Source organism: Gordionus sp. m RMFG-2023, chromosome 2, assembly GCF_954871325.1.
Source record: "Gordionus sp. m RMFG-2023 chromosome 2, tfGorSpeb1-WG-v2, whole genome shotgun sequence".
NCBI classification, from domain to species: domain Eukaryota; kingdom Metazoa; phylum Nematomorpha; class Gordioida; order Chordodea; family Parachordodidae; genus Gordionus; species Gordionus sp. m RMFG-2023.
Genome location: NC_088776.1, coordinates 7,389,843 through 7,412,775, shown reverse-complemented (window position 1 = coordinate 7,412,775; position 22,933 = coordinate 7,389,843). Strand labels below are relative to the sequence as shown.

The 22,933-nt window shown below is 25.8% G+C and overlaps 1 protein-coding gene across 2 annotated transcripts; it reads left to right on the top strand.

The window, feature by feature from the left end:
• The first annotated feature begins 9,347 nt into the window (after positions 1-9,347).
• Positions 9,348-22,885, top strand: LOC135925467 (glutamate receptor ionotropic, kainate 2-like). Of its 2 annotated transcripts, XM_065460800.1 has the most exons (16): positions 9,348-9,515; positions 15,686-15,835; positions 15,963-16,235; positions 16,784-16,962; positions 17,277-17,330; positions 17,394-17,516; positions 18,478-18,642; positions 18,692-18,796; positions 19,127-19,240; positions 19,283-19,489; positions 20,460-20,544; positions 20,739-20,920; positions 21,086-21,379; positions 21,447-21,678; positions 21,826-22,088; positions 22,574-22,885. In XM_065460800.1, exons 1-16 carry the CDS (start codon positions 9,437-9,439, stop codon positions 22,766-22,768), a joined length of 2,700 nt encoding a protein of 899 aa, XP_065316872.1. In that variant the 5' UTR covers positions 9,348-9,436; the 3' UTR covers positions 22,769-22,885. The 2 variants fall into 2 exon arrangements, with proteins under 2 accessions (XP_065316872.1, XP_065316873.1); XM_065460801.1 differs by lacking the exons at positions 9,348-9,515; positions 15,686-15,835 and having other exon boundaries at positions 16,060-16,132; positions 16,179-16,235.
• Positions 22,886-22,933: the final 48 nt, after the last annotated feature.

The window sequence follows — 22,933 nt, the reverse complement described above, 5'->3', positions numbered from 1 at the left end:
ATAAGCAAGTCGGCAGAAACGAACAAGTTTAAATATGAATATGGTTTTAACAAAATATTCGTAGATGGGATATCATACAAAAATGTCATGAGAATGAATTGTATGCTGGAAAAAATGTAAAACAAGTTATCCAAAAGATTAACTGCCGGAAAGTGGTTAAAGGTATTCGCGACATTACATCCGTTTTTGTTTGCGGTAGTTTCACTGGTGGGAACAATCGAATACTTGGATTTTAAATACGCATTCTTGCAGAATCTGATTTTCTGACAACTTTTAACGCACGTATCTAAAAGTTTGGTTAAGGATATGATCGTTACATCCAAATCGTACATAGTTTCATTTCCGTCAAACCTCGATAAATAGATTATGATCCGAGATCTGAGAACTTGTTTCTCCTGTAATAAAGTAAAATCGTATCGTACATTTAAAATTACTATAATCCAATTTCTTAAATTTATATTTTTCTTTTTGAAATATAATAGATTAGTCTATTTTTTTTTCCCCAGAATTTAAAAAAAAATTTTAAGTTAAATATTTTTTTGTAATTTTTCATGTATCTTTCATTTGTTGCTACTGCTTAAAATATTTTGAAAATTTTAAACTCTGATCTTTTCTATCGAAATTTTAAAAAATAAAAAACATTTAGAAAAATAGAAAACACTAGGTGACCAAAATAAAAACAAATTATAATTTATAAATATTTAGCGATAACAAATCTAGGGTTAAGTATAAAGTCTTCCGTATTCTTTTAAATAGTATTTTAAACGACGTTCATAGATCAAAATGTTAAATTCGAAAAAAAATATAACCTACATTATTCTGTTCAGGGCTGTTGTAAAGAGATTCTATCAAATATTCTATCATTTTAATTTTCAAACTCCTCATTTGGCCATATAATATTGGATCTCTAATCGGTGACTTTTGCTTGACGCTTAAATCTATTAGAGGCGTTTTAAGAGATTCGTTTTTAATTATTGGCGTCGACCTACTGTGAATGTCTATAATTTTTACGATATTCAGGAGCCAAAAATTTGAACGATTTCCTATTTTTGAGTTTTGGTTTTCAGTGTTCTTTGCGATTTTCTTAAAAAAAAAAAATAATGGATAACTCTAAGAAAAAAAAATTTATTTAAATATTTTTATATACTTCTTTTTCTAAATCATGTTTTATAAGTTCCCAAGCTAGCTGAATATTATTCCACAATGAATCCAGCATTTTGGTATCCAGTTCTATACCGTTATTTAAATATTCGAAAGATGAGCTTATTTTTATGATTTGCATTGAAAAGCTATCTTTTAAGGTGCTACTTGAATTGTTTTTATAGTTTACGAGTTTCTGCCTAGAGACATCATCTGCCGTGACCGCATCATCCATTTTATTAAATGAGAAATCTTCTATAATGGGAAATAAAATAATAAATCAGCTAATATTTTTAAAATATTTTCTGACAAACCTAATATTCGCAGATTAAAAGCGTCCATCCATTTGTCATTTAAATTATTAGTTATATTTTGCATTTGCAAGTTAGCGTGAGCTATTTCTAACTCACGCAATTTATCGCCCAACGTCGATCGGTGGCTCAATAAATCACGTTTTAAGATCTCTATATATTCTCGAACGGACATGTGACAAGGTTTTCGATTTATGATGGCCATAGCGAAGGCCACTTTAATTTTCAAAACGTACACCGAGATCGGCTGAGATGTATGCGCCATTAAAATAGAAGACAAAAGAATTTAGTTTTGCGATTCATTCATAGCTTTAAAGTTATTGAAACGTTTTTGTTCAAAAGGAAGAACCTTTGAATAATGAAAAATGATAGTAATATATATTTTTTATATAAAGAGGAGGATAGTGAGAATTTTTAGAAAAGTTTCAGAAAAATAAAGTGTCATTTCTCTCAAACTTATTTTTTAATAAAAAAATAGTTCAGAAACAGGAATACTCAGAGGTTTCCATAACTTCATAGAACATTCCAACTTCAATTTTCATTCTTAACATAACCGGAAATGAATGGGTAAACTATTTAATCTGATACTTTAACAAGTCGTCGCTTATAAGTTATAAGTAAATTATGTAGTATGTTCTGGAATAAATGACTAATACAGAATCCTCCCGCGAGGATTCAAAATGTCCCTATTTTAAATCATCTACTAGGGAAATTTTTAAATTCGATAAAAATCTGATTTTATGCAAACGTATTTCAGCGGGGGACACTATGTGGCAAATAAAATATATACATGAAAAAAGCTATAATATAAAAAAAAAATTAATATAAATGTAAAAAGAGTTCAAAATTTCAAGACAAATCTGATTTTACCGGAAATATAATCTATCATGTTTAGACTACCTTTCTTATAAATTGTAGACAATTTTGCTGTTAACCTTTGAGTCATTTATAATTTATATAAAATTATATGAAAAAATTAATATAAATTATATTAAATTTAAAAATTCATGGAAAAATTGACTGAAATTCATAGGGTAGGTATTTACATGATGGCTAAAATCAAATTCTTAAATATTTAAAATAGGCGCTCAAAAAATTATTTAAAGTTGAAAAATAACACATTGCAGGAAAAAACACATTGACGCTAACATATTATAATAAAGTAATAAATATTGTGTTATAATATAAATTTAAATTAACTTCTTTAATGCTCATCAAATCGTAATAAATAGTAAGATGCATTATTCTAATTCAATTTTGGTATAATTACGATAATAATATTCAATTCATTAAAAACAAATCATTCATTAATTCGGGCCAATTACTCAACTGATCTATAGCTTTCTTATTGATAAATTTGGCTATTATAAAACAATACAATGCAGTGTTCTCTGTAAAAAAAGTTAAATTTTTTGGAAACTTTTTGCCATTAATTATGGTACATTTTTTTTTTAAAAAAAAATCAAAATGAATATTTCTCTTATATATTTTAATGGGATTCTCTTGAGATTTATTTTATCATAATCGTAATTTTATTTTTTTGCTACGTTAAAATATTTATTATATAAATATATATACTCTATAAATCAAATGAGAATCGCTAAATAATGATTTAGAATGACGATTATGCCAAAATTGAATTTTTAAATAAAAAAAAAATTAATGTAATTAAATAATAGTGTATTTTTTTCGGTGAAAAAAAGATATTATTATGCTTATATACTTATAGGTTTTTCATTTTTAGGGAATAGAATAATGCTATTCTTGTAAAAATTTTGTTGTAAATATATTTGCAAGATTTTAGAAAAAAAAATTTAATATGTTAACGTTATAAAATGTTTAATATTATTTTTGCAGAGGTCGAATGCTGTGTGTGTGTGTATTACGTCTTTGATTTTATAATTTATTTAGTAAAAAAAATACACTGTGTTGATTATTTTTTAATTCACTAGATGATATACAATTTATCAATCATTTTTCTACATTACAATATAATATAGAGTATTTAGTAATGAATAAATTAGAATGACAAATTCTCACAATTAAAAATAACATGAATATTGTTATAAATATTCATAAGTGTATAACATGAAAGTTATTTGAGTCATAGTGACTGAACTGAATACAACAAACACTTATTATCTTATTAAAGTATAATATAATTATAAATATAGAATATGATAAAAATTACCTTTCTTTATTCGGAAATTATTTTATAATAGAATATTTAAATTTTGTTTTAATTAAAAGCAGACGATGTAAAGTCAAAAAAACGTATATTATAAAATACAATTAAAAGAAATTCTCAATTTGTTAAAAACTTTAAATTTAAAAAATAAACTAAGTCATAAAGTTAAATTTGATATATTTAGATGATAATATTTTTAGAATAAGAACTCAATATTTTAGCCAGAAATAAAAAATTGCCTAAGTCTCGAGATTTTGTTAATATATGTTCAAAACATCTTAAAGCTTGTACAATATATTTCTGGATATATTGAGTTTAGTTTATAAAAGTAGGCAAAACGAGCCGATTAACAACACTACTTTTTACAATTTAAATATTTATTATAGGATTTGATTAATTTAAATTTAAATATACACAAATTGCTTTCTTTGAAGTTGTTTAACGATAAGCAAAATGTCAAGTATCCAGACCTTATATAATCAAAATGGCTTCTAAGTTGATCCGTTTTTAATATATATATATTACTTCAAAAAAAAATTTATCTTTGTACAAATTTGGACAAAATGTATTGGCATATTATAACAGGGTTGGAAAAAAAATATATATTTCCTTCCTCAAATAAAAATTACATATTATATATATTACTCTAGAGAACATCTCACCAAATTTTTCTCATTATATATTCATGAACTTTATAATAAGTTAATAATTCGGATAGTTATCATCCTTTGCTTGTATTATGTATTGATGTGATTCCTACATAAAAAAAAAAACCCTTTCTAAAAATAATAGTTAGTTATAGAAATCTCTATTTAAAAAAAAAATTATAATAAAAATATATTATAATATATAACATGAATATTTCAAATTAATATGTTAATTCATTCAAAAATTATTCATCGATGACACAAATAAAACCAAAAAATATATAAAAATTTGAATAAAATATTCAGAAAAAAAAATTTCAATCATTTTTTTAAATGAAATTAATTTTGTTTTGTTTGAAAGGGAGACTATTGTGATACTCCTTCCCCCCCTTTCGCCATTTTAAAGGTAAATGTACTGAATAATATCTATCAAAAAAAAATTTAAATGCTTTATTCTATCCTGTAAGGTTCTTGCTTAAGGACCTGAGATTAGTTTAGAATCGAAATCTGAAACCGGAAAAACCTAAAAACCAAAAAGCAGAATACTTTTTACAATTTCTAGGAACCCGAAACTACTTCTAATATTTAAAAAAAAATTTGTGATGATTCATCTCGAAAAGTTTATTTAGTTTAATTTTTCCAATATAAATTGTTTTTTCTAACAGTCATATGTATCTTAATACATTTATACTTATCAAAAGATTTTTAAAAAAGGTTTTGGAAGTATGGTTGATCAAAGTTTTAAAAGGGATTTAGAACTGGTAGTTTAAACGATCCGAAATAAAAGTCCTTAAACGCCCCTCCTCTCTTTCCTCAACACCGGTCTTTGACTCATCATATATATATATAGGTTTAGTTAGCAGTGCTACTGAAAATTTGATCAAAGATATATATTTTTCTTTTTAGAGTTATTTAAGTGTTAATGTTAAAAGATTAACGGTTATATTATATAAAGGGAGAAACCCAAGCCCATAAATATGATCATACTTAATTTAATAAGCGTCTATGGAAATTGAAATTTTTTTATAAAGTTTTTTGATTTAAAAAAATTTATCCGACCCGGCCCTAGATCGAAATTTTTTCATTTAATCTCGAAAAGCCCGACCCGAAGTATTTAAATATAAAAAAATATTAACGACTTTATTTCTCGCAAGAATTTTAAAATATATCAATCCGGGCCGTGATTTGTAGATCTCCAGGCGAATAAAACCTTACCGATTCGCCCTTAGATACATACAAAAAAATTAATTTAATAAAATGATGATATTTGGAGGAATTCCTATGTCCATATAATAGGTTTATTTATTTTTTTCAATTGTCATTTAAACAACCGAACCGTATAAAGAAAAAGAATTAAATTTAGAGGAGTTAAATGAACCCCCTCTTTTTATTTAATACTTCCATTTTTTTTTCTTCTAACAGCTAAAAATAAAAGTATTATTTAAATTTCTTTTTATTCCAAATTAATACATTTAAAAAATAAAATAATTTTTATCAAAATTTAATTGATTTTTGATAACATTTTTTTTTAAAAAAAAAATTTATAAATTATATTTAGTATTTTTTTTTTCAAAAAATGTTTTATCGAATTTGTAAAACAAAAATAAATATAATAAATTAAATTAAATTATATATTCGATATATTGAAAACTATTGACTCTCTATAAGCCGTCTCCGCAACTTTAGTTTTAGACTCTCTATCATAATGCGTAACGATTTACTTTACGCTATAGCCTGACATAGCATTATTCTAATTGCACAGGGGGGTTTGACTAGATTGCCCTGTCAAATGGGTATAAAACCTCTCCCTGGAAAAAATAATAATGTAAATAATGGCCGACTTAATGATGATAGCAATTTTGAACTTAATTCGGTTGATATGGGTTGGAAAAAAATAATATTTCCAAAAACGATAGCGAATAACTAATATTAAGATAAAAAAACACACATTTGGTTTGATTTGTGGGCAAAACAAAAATAAGAAGGCTTTTAAGCAGGTGCGTAACCAATGGAGGGGGAGGGGGAAATTCCTCCCCCCCCCATCGCAAATTTGACTATTTTCATAAATATCATTTTAAGCTAATAAATTTTACCCCCCCCCCCTCCCAATCAAAATTTTACAAATATTTTAATATCAATTTTCCAATATATTATTCAAAAATATTAAGGAAAAATATTTAGTCAAAAAGATTGAAATCAAACGATAATTTATTTTATTATTATATATATTTATTTTATTAAATTCAAAATTAGTAGTGACAGAATTAATAAGTATTTTTAATAATATTTTAATTATTAATATATATCTATAATTTTTTAAATATTTTTCATTTTTACTTCTATTTTGTAGAACAGAAGAAATATAAATTCAAAAGTTAAATAAGGCTAAGCATGAAAAAAAGTAATGTTTCGTCAGAATTGATATCATTATTGAATTCAATTGATCAATATAACAAAATACCCATTAGGCATGGCCGGCAAAATATTGTAAGTGATAGCAATGCCATTTCATATTTCTTGCTGAATGACAAAGATGACTTACAAGCTTAGAGATTAGCTTAGAAAATGCAACAATTGACCCATTTATCAGAGATTAAATCCAAAAGGACGAAAATCGAGATGAATATGATTGAATAACTTAGCCAAAAAATCATAAAAATTAATAATTTATTATAAATCGATATCAAAATTTAAATTTACCAACCATAACCCTGAGCTGAATCTCCAGCATAACCAAGCCATAATAATTAGTCAGCTGATAACGCATCGAAGTAGAAGCAAGGAAGCCAAATATTTATGAAGAGACAGTTAACCAACTACTAAACAAAAGAGCCAAACACTTCTAAGATTCTATCATATTGGAGAAAATAATGAGTGAAACAAACTTATCCCAAAGGCACACGTGTAATAGACGATATTAAAAGTAAAAAAACTAACTCCTACAATATTTCTTGGAAAAATTCATAGCAAATATTGCCAGAAAAATTTGTCTTCAGAAAATCCCACCCAGTTACAACCAACAGGTCTGACACAAAAACCTTTTGGAAAACCTCCGAATTATGGAAATAAGGCCCAAGGTAAAGAAAAAATATTTGTTGTATCGATCCATCAAATCTAAATTCTGCAAATAATTCTGACAACTACCAAATTGAATACCATGCCAATCAAGGTATACTAGCATTTTAATAAAAATGTATCTCCTTCTATGCAACAAAAGGTGAAAAGTCATACTCCACGAGCAAGATCGAAGAGATTTTAGATAAACTAGCCATTATACCTAAATAAATATTTGCTCTAAATCAAAAACTAGATTCAAAAACAGTATCAAAATGGAGAATACGCTTTCGCAGATGGATTAGAGATGCGAATCATCAAATATTTACGCTCAACAATAATAATATTAATAAAGATAGCGAGGAAAATTTTATTTTAAATTATTATAATGAATTAGAAAGAATCACGTTTAAGTTTGTTTAATCTAATAAATCTATATTGTGCATTTGATTTTTAGGGCCCCGTGCGAAAGTGAAAATTTAAGTAGAAATTTTCCAAAAAAAAGTATTTTATCTACATAATGACCGTGCACGCCATAATTTTCAAAATCATTTTTTTTTAACCCTGTATCTTCCATCTCATTAACTATTTATATGTGTAATTTGATAACAAAAATAATAATATAAAGTGTATAATTTTAATACTCTTATAAAACATTTTCTCCGAATTTGCTTATTTTGATTTTATGGCCTTCAGAGAAATTTTTAGTTTGATACCCTTTCCCCCAATTATAATCTTTCGGAACCTTTCATTTTGAATTCAGGACACAATAATATATTACTGAATAAATGAATAATAAAATCAAAAACTTAAGGGTTTGTTCTGATTCGACTAGCCAACCGCCTAACGAAAAAAAACAATATTTAAAAAAAAAAAAACAAAACAAAAAAAAAATGATAAAATAAAATAAAAACAATGCCACTAATCACATAAAGCAACCGGAAATAGCGTGCCCTAGTTTAAAAGCTCTTTAGCCTAGGTTAAACGGAAATGAGTATCAAAAATAAGTCGAACCACGTCACGCACTAAAATTAAATATTTGGTTTCTCTTTTTTTTTTTAAATTATCAATATTTATTATATCAAAATGGAATGATTTTGAGTTTTTAAAATGTTCAAAATTGAACACGAAAAGGAAGTTTTATAAGAATAATATTTATAACAAGAATTGATTTGGCATCTGTCAACCGAAAAAATATTATATAAAATATAACGAAATGGTTGAAAAGTAAAATTCAATTAAATATTCTACGATATTATTAAACGAGAAATGAAGGCTTGTCATGATGATAATAAAAAATTATAAGGATTAAATTTATATCAATTACTCCTCTCGAATTCAATTATCTATTAAAAATTATACATAAAACATTTAAGTTCCCCCTCCCCCTCCTCTCAAATACATGATTTGGCTGACCAAATAACTAGATTTTATTTGGTTTCTCAACTTGATCTATTTAAAAAAAATTTTGGTTTGTGGAGTGGTCTGAACTTTGACAGTTGGAAATTGGTTATACTACAAGGTGCGATTTGGACCATCAATTAATCTTTTCTTTATTTATTTATTTCTTACTTTATTTTTCTTTCTTTCTTTTATTTTTCTTTCTTTCTTTTATTTTTCTTTCTTTCTTTTATTTTTCTTTCTTTCTTTTATTTTTCTTTCTTTTTTTTATTTTTCTTTCTTTCTTTCTTTAGCGAAATTATTTTTCCAAAAAAACTGATTGTTCCATTTATAAATTTAATATATAAATTTCGTAAACAAATCCATTTTTTTTGTCTTCACTTAGAAATCTTCCGGCTGATTATTCTCTGAGAACAGTGCCTTTTTAAAGATTATTAAAATTATAATGCATATTTTTAAAAACAAATATTTTTAAGTTTGATTATTGATTATTTAACAAAAAGGCGAAAATGGAGAAATAATATAATAATCTTCTTTTTTTTTATCATTTGTTTTGTTAACCATCAAATTTTTGTTTTATATAAATTTTATTTGTGATAAAAAAAACAAAAAATAATCGCTTTAACTGTGGGAATAGAATTTGTCTTGAATTTAAAAAAAATAAAATAAAAATAGACTAGACAAGATAATCTTCTATGAGAGAGATCATTCTTTTGCTCCATTTGATCTTATACCGATGGAGCTTAGCACAAGGTGGAAATATCCTGAAAATAGGTAATAAAATTTGTTTAATTTTGAATTAATATTTTATACTATAATCGTAAAATTAAAAATTAAAATAATAATGAAAAATGAAATCAAAAATATTTTCTGTTAACTATGGTCAGTCACTAACCAAACCAAATATATATATAAGGATTATTAGAAGTATTAGTAAATCAGCATACCCCAGACGGGTATCCACAATTTATTTTTTTAAGATGGTAAATTATTTTTTTGGCCATCCCCTTCTTTTAAGACCTGGCATAATTTCTTTTTAAAAATTAAAAATTTTTAAAAAATATCAGATATTTTTTTTGACAGGTGAGAATTTCAAAAATGTCGCAACTGTAGTCGAGTTTATATCTTAAATTCAAAGTAAAAGTGTAAATTATTTATTGAAATTTGAAGGAGAAAAGTTTTTAATATGAAATCTATATATAGAAGAAATTCAATCTTTATTTTCTTTCCACATAAGAGATTTTTAAGAAAGAAAATTTTTTTTAGGAGGGGTTATCATCTCCAAAGCTCTTTAACCAATTGATACAACTTTAAAATTAGTGTAACCATATTTCAATCTTTAACTTAAATTATTATAATAATAATGATTGATTGAATGAATGATTAATATTATATATTTATTAAATTTACCTAAATTTTTCGAAATTTTGTTGTAATCTTAGGGAAATTTTTTCATATGATTTAGAGGTAATTCACTGAAACTCGGACAAATTTTTAATATTATTTTTTTTTAAATATATTTTTTAATTAAAAAATAGTAACAACAAATCTTAAGATTTAATATTTTTTTCAAGTTATAACAATCTTAATGAAAATGAATATGATCATTACTCGGTCAATCACAGCAGAAACTTTATAGATCCAAATAATGATATATCGACTCATACTCAACGTAATGAGCGTTTATGGAGGGATCTCAAGACGAGCATCCTCAGAACTGGAAGAAAATCTTCCTCTGATTTATATATATGTGAATATTCTTATTTTTGTAATTTTAAAAATATGTCAAATTTAATTTAATTAATTAAATTTTTAAAATGATATAAATTTATATAAAACTATTTATGATTTTCCTTAAAATTATAAATCTATTATGTTTATTCAAATAAATTGCTTAATTATCTAGTATTAGATTTAATAGTTCTAACTTAGTAGCATCCAATATAGTACACGACGCCTTTTTAAAATTTATAAATAATATACTCTATTTTTAATGTAAAATTAAAGAACTGTGAGATTTTTCACAAATAAATTATAGTCCTAACTTAATAGCATTTAATATAGCATACGCCTTTCCATTTTTAATATAAAATTAAAATTATGAAAATTTTTACAAGAAAAATATATGAAATTCTTAAAATTTTTGAGTAATAAAACATTGAATTATTATTACATCAAAAAATTTCTACCCATATCTATATGATCCATATTTATTATTTTAAAATAAAAAAAATATTAAAAAATATAAAAAAAATAATATTAAAAATTTCTCCAAGTTTCAGTGAGTTACCGATTTAGATAGTTGCCCATATTATAATTAAGCATATAATAACGTAGACTGCTGAAAGATTAAAAAAAACGTCTTTCAAATAAGTGCCATTTGCAAAATAGCGATTTTTATTTTAATAAGTCTATGTTTATAATGATTTTAACGTTATTTCATATATTTATGAATTTTTTTTTAATATTTTATCAATTTATTATAAAAAGATCATTTAAAAAATATAATAATCGTTTTTTTTTCTTCTTTCTTTTACCTATCATTTTTCGAATATAATAAAAATTTATTAATAATACAAACACAGATTTCGAAAAAGAAAATAAATAATAAACATATTATAATTCAACGAAATCTATATACAGTGTTGTGATGATTTAATGAAACATTTGACGATTAAATTAAAACCCATCCATATAAATATTTTGTTTGCTAAAAATAATTAAAATAAGGCTGCATTCAAAGTGGAGAAAGAGCCGTTTTTTACATCCGTTCCGTCAAAAGTCAATCTCATTAAAAATGATATATATTGATTTTCATTTTTAAAAAATTTTAAGACGTAAGGTATCGGAACGGAGGCACTATGAATATATATATTTTAATGAGATTGACTTTTGACGGAATGGATGTAAAAAACGGATCCGTCTTTACTTTGAATGCAGCTTAACACATGGAGGAATAAAATAATCATCAATAATGCTTTGTCTATATTTGAATTATTTCTGTAAGCAAAATATTTTTGTATGGACGGGTTTTAATTTAATCGTCATTATGTTTTATTAAATCATCAAAACAACTTTAAATATGAGATATGATTCTCAAGAATATAATATACCTTAAATATAAATGAATAAGTAAAATCTAAATAATACTAAGAATTAATTCAAGATACAACTACGTCAATATATATTTTTCCAAAAAATATAATATAGAAATACTTATAACTATTGTTTTGAAAATTTATATTTATGTAGAAAGTTAATTATATAAATTAAACAATTTTCATAAAAAATAAAGTAAATAAAAAAATTTCCGCAAGATAGAGCATTTAAAAAAAATGACGGTTTAATTTGCAACATAATTAAGAAATATATATAATATATATATTATAATATAAAATAATTTTTGAAAGATAAGATAAATTGATAAATTACAAAATACAAGAAAAATTATTAATAACCCCATATAATTCAATGACATATATAATACCTAGACTGACGATTCATTCATTAAAATGCATTTTTAAGCTTCGTTAAACGCAAATCAGCTGGATCCGTCATTTTGGTAACACATATAGTAATTATTCTCATGTTAAGAACTACTATTTTGCTTCTTTATTATCTCGATGATCCGGTAAATCTTTAATAAAGTTTGCATCAGATATAAGAATAAATTAGGCTCTCGTTTAAAATTTTAATAATGATTAGTGTAACCAAGATGGCGTCTCCAGCTGATTTGCATTGATGTATACTTTTAATGAATGAATCGTCAGTCTAGGTATTATATATGTCATTGATATAATTCAAGAAAACATGAAATTTTATAAAAAAAAATAGAAAAATAAGTTTTATATAATGAAAAAAAAATTCTTGGTCTAAATTAATATATTTCTAATATTTATTTTTAAATTTTATCTTTCTTTTCTCGCAAAATGATGAAATAAAATGTTTTTATAATGAGTTTAATTAATATTTGAAAATGACTAAGGGATCTTAATTCCTGATCTAGAATATGCTGTTTATAAAAAATATCTTTTAACTGCTGCATAGATCCACTTACTTATAAGAGCTTTATTAATTGGAAACCTAAAAAATTTAAAAAAATGATAAGCATTTTGAATCAAAACCACATCTTATTCTATATAATAATAAATTGATCAGGATAAAAATAATCGAAAAAAGAAGTCGGGGGATACTAAACATTATATCTGTAAGTTAAAAAATGATAATAATAATTAAAATTATAATTTTACTCATGATGATTTCATAAAAATCATCCAGATCTTTTGTAATTACTTTAATACATTCAAATTAATAATTAAAGAAAATTTATATATGTAGGGATTTTAAGGGTCGAATTAGACAAGAATTAAAGATATTTTTTAAGTAATAAAATAATGATCTTTATTAAAATTTATCAGTATATTTATTTATATTTTGGTAAAAGTTAATTGTGTATAAAAAACATTTGAATATTATTTCAGCAAGAAAACAAATTTGAAATTATCCATACTTTAAATATTTGATTTATAGCCGCACAAACCTTATTTCCATTGAAATTGCCTTTATTTTCATTATAGAAAGAATGTTAAAGGTTTATAATTAATTAGTAAAAACAAAGTATAAATATATAACTTAAGAAAAGATACAAAAAGAAAACTTTTACATGAATTTTAAATTTGTATCATTTTATATTATAAAATATATAATCATATTCTGTTGTTAATTAAACCTATATTTTTGTTAAATAAAAAATATACAAATCAAATTTTTTTGAAAATGCACTATCTTGCGGAAATTTTTTGATTACCTTATCTTCTAAAAATATCATTATAAAATAATTTTTAATATATATTTAATATCCTACATTCATTTGGTTAATTGGTATTTAAGACAAGTCAAATCTATTTACAAAATGAAAAATATATATATATCTAAACATATCTTCTATCTGTTACATATTAGTAAATATATTATTTTAAATGATATATTCTTATTAATATACTTTTTCATTTTAGGTAATAAAGATTTAAGGCGTTTTTTAGTAACGATATATAATTATTAAGGATATATTCGTATTTATTAATATAATTTTTCATTTTAGATAATGAAGGTTTAAGGCGATTGTTTGATATATTATATTATATTTTGTAAATTGGATAACATTATTTTAAATGATATACATTTTTATATAATTTATTACTTTGGATTTAAAAATAGATTTTTTTTATATTATAAAATGATCAGTTTATCTTTTCATAATAAAAATTTGTTTGAATAAAATTCGTATTCCCTACTACTAATATACAATCGACAAACGTCAAATACCATATTAATTCTCTCAAGACCGACATCTAATATTCTATTTATTGACAAGACTTTTTCACGCTAAAATATGTAAAAATTTAACTTCCCCTTTCTCTATTTATATCAAATCGCCTATCGCTCAATTCTGCGATCTCTTCATTCATAATCCCCCATGATGATCTTCTTTAAGCAGCAATAGAAAAATGGAATCTCCTAACCCCAGACGGTTATTCATTTCCTACCGAAATCTCTAACAAATCTATCATCGACCCCCTAATAAAAAAATTACAAAATAGTCTTACCCCTACCGAAATCAGCGATATACAACTATACAAAACAACGACAAATACGGCGGGCATGAATGGCTCGAAGCACTTCCAAGCCAAACCTTAGATAATCTCTTAACCAATGACCAACTGAGAGTTACTATAGGCTTTAGACTAGGATGCTCGCTTACACATTCACACTCTTGCCACCAATGCAGCCTACCCACTCGGTCTAAACTGCACCCGCAGCCAAGGACGCCATCTCCAGCATAAAGCAATTAATAAAATCATACATAATCCTTTAATAAGGCTAAAATACCCAACATCCTTGAACCTATCAACCTCTCATTACAAGACGGCCTTAGACCCGACGGCTTAACCTGCACCCCCTGGTCCAATGGGAAATCCCTTATTTGGGATGCAACCAATAGTCATTTCAACTAACGGCAACTTTTCACAGTCTACATATATTTTTTTAAAAACTTTATAAAATTTTCAGCATAACAAACGAAAACCGCGAATCTTTATTTCTTAAACAAAAACTACAATTAAAAATTTTTAAACACAATTATACCTGCTTTTTAGGAACATTTTTATCATTATAAAATTAAGCTTTTTTTTAGAGCTTTCGATACTTTTAATATATATTTTTATTTAGTCATTTTATAAATTTTTACATATTTTTATATAGTTGTTTTAATATATTAGTGTTTTATCATTTATGAATATTTTACAAATTTGAATAAACAGAATTTAATATAATTTTCACGCTTGTCAATACTATCTCTCCTTATATAGTAAAATTTAAAATAAATATTTGAATAAGAAAATACAATAAAATAAAAAGATTATCTTTGCGTCATGAGGTTATTTGAATTGATTAATAAAGTAAGAATTATATCAAAATTTTTTGTATCAAATTATTCAAATTAGTTCTTATAAATGTATGAACGAATTAAAATGTAATTTACAAATGCTACCCACCTAATATAAATATTTTAATTTATTAATATTTCTATTATATAAACACATTAAAATATGAATTTTTAAAAATAATTATTTATTTTTATATTATATCTTTTTGAAAAAATGTTTTATTTTTATTTATATGAGAATTAAATTTAAAAAATTTCGTAAATACATGAATATTTGACGTTAAAATCATTATAAACATAGACTCATTAAAATAAAGGGTACTATTTTTGCAAATGCCAAATTGAAAGATATTTTTATAAAATTATAGAATTGGGCGTTGAGCAGTCTATGCTAATATAAGTCTATGGTTATAATAATAAGTATAAAATTAAAGTATAATTATTGCTTATATATCTACGATCACTTATCAAATTAAACAAAATATAATTACGATAAAAGGCATCATGCTAGAGGAAGGGATGATAAGCGAAGATGAGGTGTGGAAATTTGTGGAGGAATTCAAGAAGGAAAAACATTTGAACTCATCAACGATGAGTGTGAGTGTTGTTAAGACTCAAAAATACGATAGTTTTATGATGGTTAAAAGAGGTATAAAAGAATTCTAAATTAAAATGAAGGCTTTATCTCTTTCATTTATTTTAAAATAAATATTATCTTATTTGTTTGTGTATTTTATATGTCCTTAATTATATCGTAATTTTGGTATAATACACAGTTTGCGAACTGTTGCGCAAAGAGACAAGATTGATCATAGGATCTCAATCGGATGTTGGAACCGATATAGTTGGATCAACATTGTCGAATTTTAATGTCCCTCATATAAGGATGCTAGGTGGGAGCCAGTATACTGTAGCTGAGTCGACCAACAAATACAATGATAATTGGGTAAACATACACCCTCATTTTCCGCTTTTAAACAGAGCCTTTGTAGATCTCATAAATCATTTAGAGTGGAAATCGATGACTCTCTTTTATGGTTCAGACGAAGGTTTGGTATTTTTATTTTAAATTAATGGATCATACATCAACTTAAGAAACACAAAATAAAATGAACTATGGGAGGGTATTTGAGGATTCAGCTCCTACAAATATGTTCTGGCCATGTATTTCCAACAAAAAATAAAAATATTTTTTATTTTTACAATTGTAAACTTTAATTGTTAGTTAAAAATGAACGAAATCAAATAATAAACCCATTAATAACAACAATTTATTTTTCTAAATTTACTATTTATGATCACAATACAATATATTTTGAATAAATCACTTAAATACATTATTCTAAAAAATATACTATTATGTTAATCCCCAGAAGTTCATAAATATAAACAAATTATTACAAATTCCTGCAAAATATTTTTAAAAAAAATTCCCTGCCTACTAATCTGCCATATTTTATTTTTTTGTAAAAAAATCTTTACTCTAAATCTTGATCAAGTAGTTTGGTTATTTGTTCCATAAAGGGACCATCCTTATATAGATTATTGGATAGGTAATATTGAATGATTATATATACAAACTTTAATCATAAATTAGGATTGATAAAACTCAAGGAGATTTTAAAGCTTCCGTTTCACGATCATGACATAACAGTAAACGTCCAAAGAATCGGCCGACACGATTTGAGACCCTTACTGAAAGATATAAAAAATCAAGGGGAATCTAATTTCGTGGTCGATTGTGACGTGGCCACATTTCTGCATCTTTTAAATCAGGTCTTTCTTTAAAAAAATAAACTGCAGTGTTTGTTTAAACGGGTCGATTTGAGCCGATTTTTAAAAAAACGCCTAACTCAATATTTTTTTCCAAAAAGGTATTACGTAATCATTAAGATTTTGTTCATAGATGGTACAAAGGGTTTGGACATCTTTATTTAACGAAAGCTCGAGGTTTAGGCAATATTTTTCTGGGTTAAAATATTGAATTAGCCGTTTTTCCAAAATCGACTCAAATCGAGCCACCGTTTGCACTAATTAAAAGTACACAATTCATAAAATTTATATGTTTGAAAATATTGTAAAAAATATAGGCGCAAGAATTATCAATGGTTTCTCATTATTATCATTATCTCTTCATATCTATGGTAAAAAAATTCAATTTTTTTTTATAAAAAAAATTTAATCTTTATTTGTCAAAAAAATATCAGGATTTACAAATGATAAATTTGACATCGTTTCAAGACTCTGGGGTCAATATCACTACTTTCAAATTAATTAATCCCGAGAGGAATAAGAAATTCAATGATTTGATAGAAAATTTCAAAATTACGGTATTACATACACGGTTGATATTGCGTTAGTATTGGAATGATTTTTTATTTTTTGATTAAAATAATAAATGATTTAGATTTTAAATCAATCGTTTTCAAATATAAATTTTATTTGTGCATATTTTTTTATTTGAGCAAAGCTTAATAGACCGGGGCACGTTGGGTACAATCAGTCCACACCATTAACAATAGAAACTATTATTGAATAAGAGTTGAGAATTTATAATATAAATAATTATATCGTAGATCATTGGTTAAAAAATGATTTTTTAAAAAAAATTTAGCATTTGAATTTTTACATAAGAAAATATGTTTTAGATATAAGTGAAAAACCCTAAATATAGATTTAAAAAAATTTTAAAACTTAGTTCTTTTATTTTAATCTGAACAATATCAGAATGATAAAACATGAAGTAATATGGCTTTGAATGGCATTTATAAAATTAGAGATCGTGGTCATAGTTGTCCTAAGTACGTTGGTCCATTATTTCCTATTTACATTTTAACATGACTAAAATATTGAATATATTAATAATATATTTTATATTATTATTTAATTTTTTACAAAAATTCTTAAAAATCCTTAAATTTAATTTATTTGATTATTGCGTGTTATGATATTATTATTAAATTTATACTTTAATAGTATTATATCAATGTTTTAAAAAAAAGAAAGATAATTCATATTTGAACCCTCATATCTTTGGTGGAACAACTTACGTATCTAGAGTTCGCAAAGATTCAATACATGTTTTATTTATCTAGTTTAATTTACTTGAATTTATTGAAGTTTGAACAAAAAGGGGGCCAACCAGTCCCGGTCTCCCCTATTCCGAAATAAATAACAATTAAATGTAAATTCATGTTATCTATTATTTTTTTTTTACCATATAGCTTAAATTCTCATTCAAAGAATTTATATATTATAATGAAAAAAAAATATATAACCTTATATCAAAAGACGGGAGAAGCTCTTGTATATGATGCGCTATTACTTTATTCCAAGGTATTATCAAACTTAAGTTCTTTCGAGAGAGACAGACCTGATAAATCAGACTTGGATTGTAACAAATTTAATAATAGCTCATTCCCATTCGGGAGTTTGATCAGTGGTAAAATGAGAAAAGTTTATCAATTTTTTTAAAAAAATGTCTAAATATTTTTGTCTAAATTAGATGGTATTCGAAGGATTAACGGGACGTGTCATAATCGATAAAAATGGTTTGAGAAAAGATTTTTATTTGAGCATCCTCGAACTAACTAGGGAAGGCTTGATCAAGGTCATGGTTATATTAATATATAAATCAGAGAGCTGCAGGCCCGGTTCGACTCTAAGCCCGAGCCAGGGGGTATTTTAATTTTTTTAGAATATACCAGGGCCGGGCCTAAACTTTTTATCCGGGCCGTATACTTTAATTCGCCATTATTAGTTATAAAAATTAGGAATAAATGTAATTATATTTTAAAATCAGGGACAGATGTGAAAATATAAAACACGAGCCGGGCCGAAAAAGATAAAATAAATCCGGGCTGAGCAAATGGTACCTCTGCAGGTCTCTGAGTTACATAATAAAATTTCATGAAATGATTGCTAATATTTATTTTTTTAGATAGGTTATTGGACACCAAACACTGGCGTAAAAATCATGAGAAATTTAACTCAATATTATCGAAACGTCATAGGATCACTGAGAAACAAGACGCTAATAGTTACAACTATTTTGGTAAATTCGCATAAAATAATTCAAAATAATTTTTTTCTCCAGGAAGATCCCTACGTTATGCTAAAACAACCTAACGATGGCTTAGAAGGGAATGACAAATTTGAAGGTTATTGTGTCGATCTTATCAATGAAATAGCCAAAGTTTTGAAATTCAATTTTACGATCAGGTTAGTTGAAGACAATACCTACGGTGTGAAAGATAAACTCACAGAAAAATGGAGCGGAATAATAGGAGAATTAATAAATTTAGTAAATCTATAAATATAAAATGCATTTTACGAGGTTTTTGCTTCTTCTACGAAGTTGCATTCGTTATAATCTCCTGCAAGTGAGCCTGAATCCCGGCTCGAAGTCTGTTTTTGACCAAAAATATAAAAATAGAAGGTGTATTTGCATTATAAAATAAAATGAAGACAAAACCTTTTTGGGGGTTAGAGCAAAGTAATTTGTCGGTTCAGAATTGGAATGTTCCACCTAAATATTTGTATAAACTGGGAAAAACGATTGTTTAGATTCAAATATAGGAAAAACTTGTGGATCAATTTAGAGTTTTAAAAAAAATTAAGGAAATTTCTAATTCTACATCCTAATGTTTAGCATAAATTTTTTTCAAATAATTTCTAAAAACAATTTACCTGATAAAATTCAAAATTGCAAGTAGATAAATTAAACAGATTGTGATTTTTTTTGATTAAAATGGTTATAATTTGCATTTCCTTGTAGCTTTCACCTTTTCGGGTGGTAAGCTCTTTCCATTTTATATTATTCATACAATCCATTTTATTCAATTTACATTTAGTGATCTTTAATTTTGTGGGCCCATCAGAATTTTGGTCTTCCTCTCTTTCGTTTGCCGATCACTTCCAAACTCTTAACCTTCTTTCCTACATAGGTTTTTAGGCCTTCTCATCGTATTTTATATAAATCATTATATGAATAAAAAAAAACCAAATATATTTTGATAACTTGTTTCAAGTACACTTTACAAAAATAACGAAAATAGAGCAAAACTGACAATGCTCTAACGCCGCCATTTATTGATAATTTAATAACTTATTCTAACTCAAAAATTTTAGACTGGGTTCGAACCTAAAATGAATAGAAATTTTGGACAGGACTAGGGTAAAAAAAAATCTATTTTGCAAGGGCTCTAACTTTCAATTAAATAATATTATTATAAATGATAAAAACTAAACCCAATTTTTGTTTTTCAAAATAGAAAGCGGATTTAGCCGTGTCCGGCCTAACCATATCACATCAAAGAGAAGAAGTAATAGATTTTACGAAACCCTTTATGAATCTAGGTATGTGCATATCATATTTTAACATTAAAAAATAATGTCTAGTTGGCAGGATCTTACTTGTTTTTTTTTAAAAAAATATATTTTTTTATCTCGATACGATAATAGCTTGCAAATGAGCCAAATATTGCATCTCATTCACTCTCTATTTTATATATATATATATATATTGAAATTATTCATCTATCTTTAATTAGGAATAAGTATATTGTATAAGAAACCAGTGGCCAATGCCCCAGATTTCTTTTCCTTTTTAACTCCTCTTTCATTCGAAGTTTGGATATACATGCTAGCTACTTACATCGTTGTTTCTTTCATGTTATTCGTTTTGGCGAGATTTTCACCTTACGAATGGGCTAAACCTACTTCTTGCCAAAGGGTATACGATTTATGCTTATATAATTATTTTTGTCATTACCTTTTCGATATAAGTATTATTTAAATTTATGTGAGTCGGATATGGATAGAATTATTTTGTATGTTAGCTAAGTTTTCATATAATGCCTTTGAAATCCACTACGTATATTTTAATATCTTACACAAGGATCCTGGAGTGGTGGTTAATGAGTTTACGATAATGAACAGTTTTTGGTTTACCATAGGTTCTCTCATGCAACAAGGTTGCGAAACGATGCCAAGAGCCAATTCAACCCGGATTCTAAGTGGCACGTGGTGGTTTTTCGCATTGATAATGATATCATCCTACACAGCTAACCTGGCCGCCTTTTTAACGGTCGAACGTATGATAACTCCCATAGAAAATGCCGATGACCTTTCCAAACAGATAGAAATCAGGTACGGCAGTGTATACGGAGGCTCCACCATGGCTTTTTTCCGGGTAAAACGACATTTTAAATATTTATACGAGGAGATGCATAATTTTTAAACTATTCGCGAAAATTCAGGAATCAAAAATTACGACTTATGAAAGAATGTGGGCTTCCATGGAATCCGCTCAGCCCACAGTGTTTGTCAACTCTTCAAAGCAAGGAATTAATTTAGTCAAACGGGCCAGTCCTAAATACGCCTACTTGATGGAATCTACGTCCCTCGAGTATACGGTCCAAAGAGAATGCGATTTGCAGCAAGTCGGGGGCCTATTAGATTCTAAAGGATATGGGATAGCTACCCCTCGAAGTCAGAAATTTAAAATTTTCCTATAAAGACACTTGAAGCCTCTTATTTATTTAGATATATATAACTTTCAAGACAATAAAAAAAATCCTTTTATTAGACATAACTGACGATCGAAATGTAATTCCTGAATCAAATATGTTTTTAAAGATTCACCTTATAGAGATCCAGTGTCCAACGCGATATTGAAATTGCAGGAAGAAGGCGTTTTGCACAAACTCAAAGATTATTGGTGGAAAGAAAAGGTAGAAAAAAAGTGTCCAAAAGAAGAAAAGAAAGACGTGGCCAACGAATTAACAATGAAAAACGTAGGTGGAATCTTTCTCTTGTTGGTGGTCGGTTTAATCATATCGTTGATCACTGTAACATTCGAATTCGTTTGGAAAACAATACAGAAGGCTGAACAAGACAGGGTAAATCTATGTTAATTATTTTGATCATAACATTTTTAATCAATAAAGTGATTCTATTGGAATCCTAAATTTATCAAATAATCATTTACATTAAGCGATTATTGAATTTAGAAAGAAAATATATTATTCCTGCGTGTATATAAGAGTACCTACATTGAGAATTTCAAGCAATCTGGTTTTGAAATTTTGAACAGTAACCAATACAAATTATAAAAAATATACAAGTTCATGATCAAATTATATTATATGTTCTTACTCTATTCTATGCTAAATCTAGAATACATTTCTGGTCAAATCAGAATGTTTCATTAAAATTCGCCCCACTATAAATTTACTTAAAATTAAGAGATTCCAAACCCTCGTGGGATTCTATATCCCAATATGACAGAGTGTATAATATAAATGAACAAAATTAGTATAATATGAAAAGGGCCTTAAATATATATCTATATATTAGATTTTTTAAATTTATTATTAATTTGAAGGGATCCTTATGTCGAGAGTTTATAAATCAACTTAAATTCGCTTTCAACTGTAAAGCTAGCAAGCAGAAGCCTCCTTCCAATATCAAAAGCACGTCTAACCATTGCCTCAATAAATTGAGCAGCGTCGAGGGGTTGATATCGAACCATACGCCATCGATTAAAGAATTAAACGTCTACGAAAAATTCTCAAATTGATTGTTTTTTTTGAGTCGTTAAAACCCAAAATATTTTTATACTCATTTGCCTTTAATATTTAGGCTTAAAATTCTAAGCAGGAATCAAACAAAATAAATTGTATATCCAATTAAAAATCATTTTTATTGAGGATAATTATAAGATTATAATTATTAAAAATAAGAT

What these genes read in the sequence shown, in the direction of transcription:
- LOC135925467 (XM_065460800.1), top strand. Translation starts at nt 9,437, where the DNA reads ATGAGAGAGATCATTCTTTTGCTCCATTTGATCTTATACCGATGGAGC. An exon ending in TTTTATGATGGTTAAAAGAG is followed by an intron (nt 15,836 to 15,962) that starts GTATAAAAGAAT and finishes TATAATACACAG; the next exon opens with TTTGCGAACTGTTGCGCAAA. An exon ending in ATTATCTCTTCATATCTATG is followed by an intron (nt 17,331 to 17,393) that starts GTAAAAAAATTC and finishes AAAAAATATCAG; the next exon opens with GATTTACAAATGATAAATTT.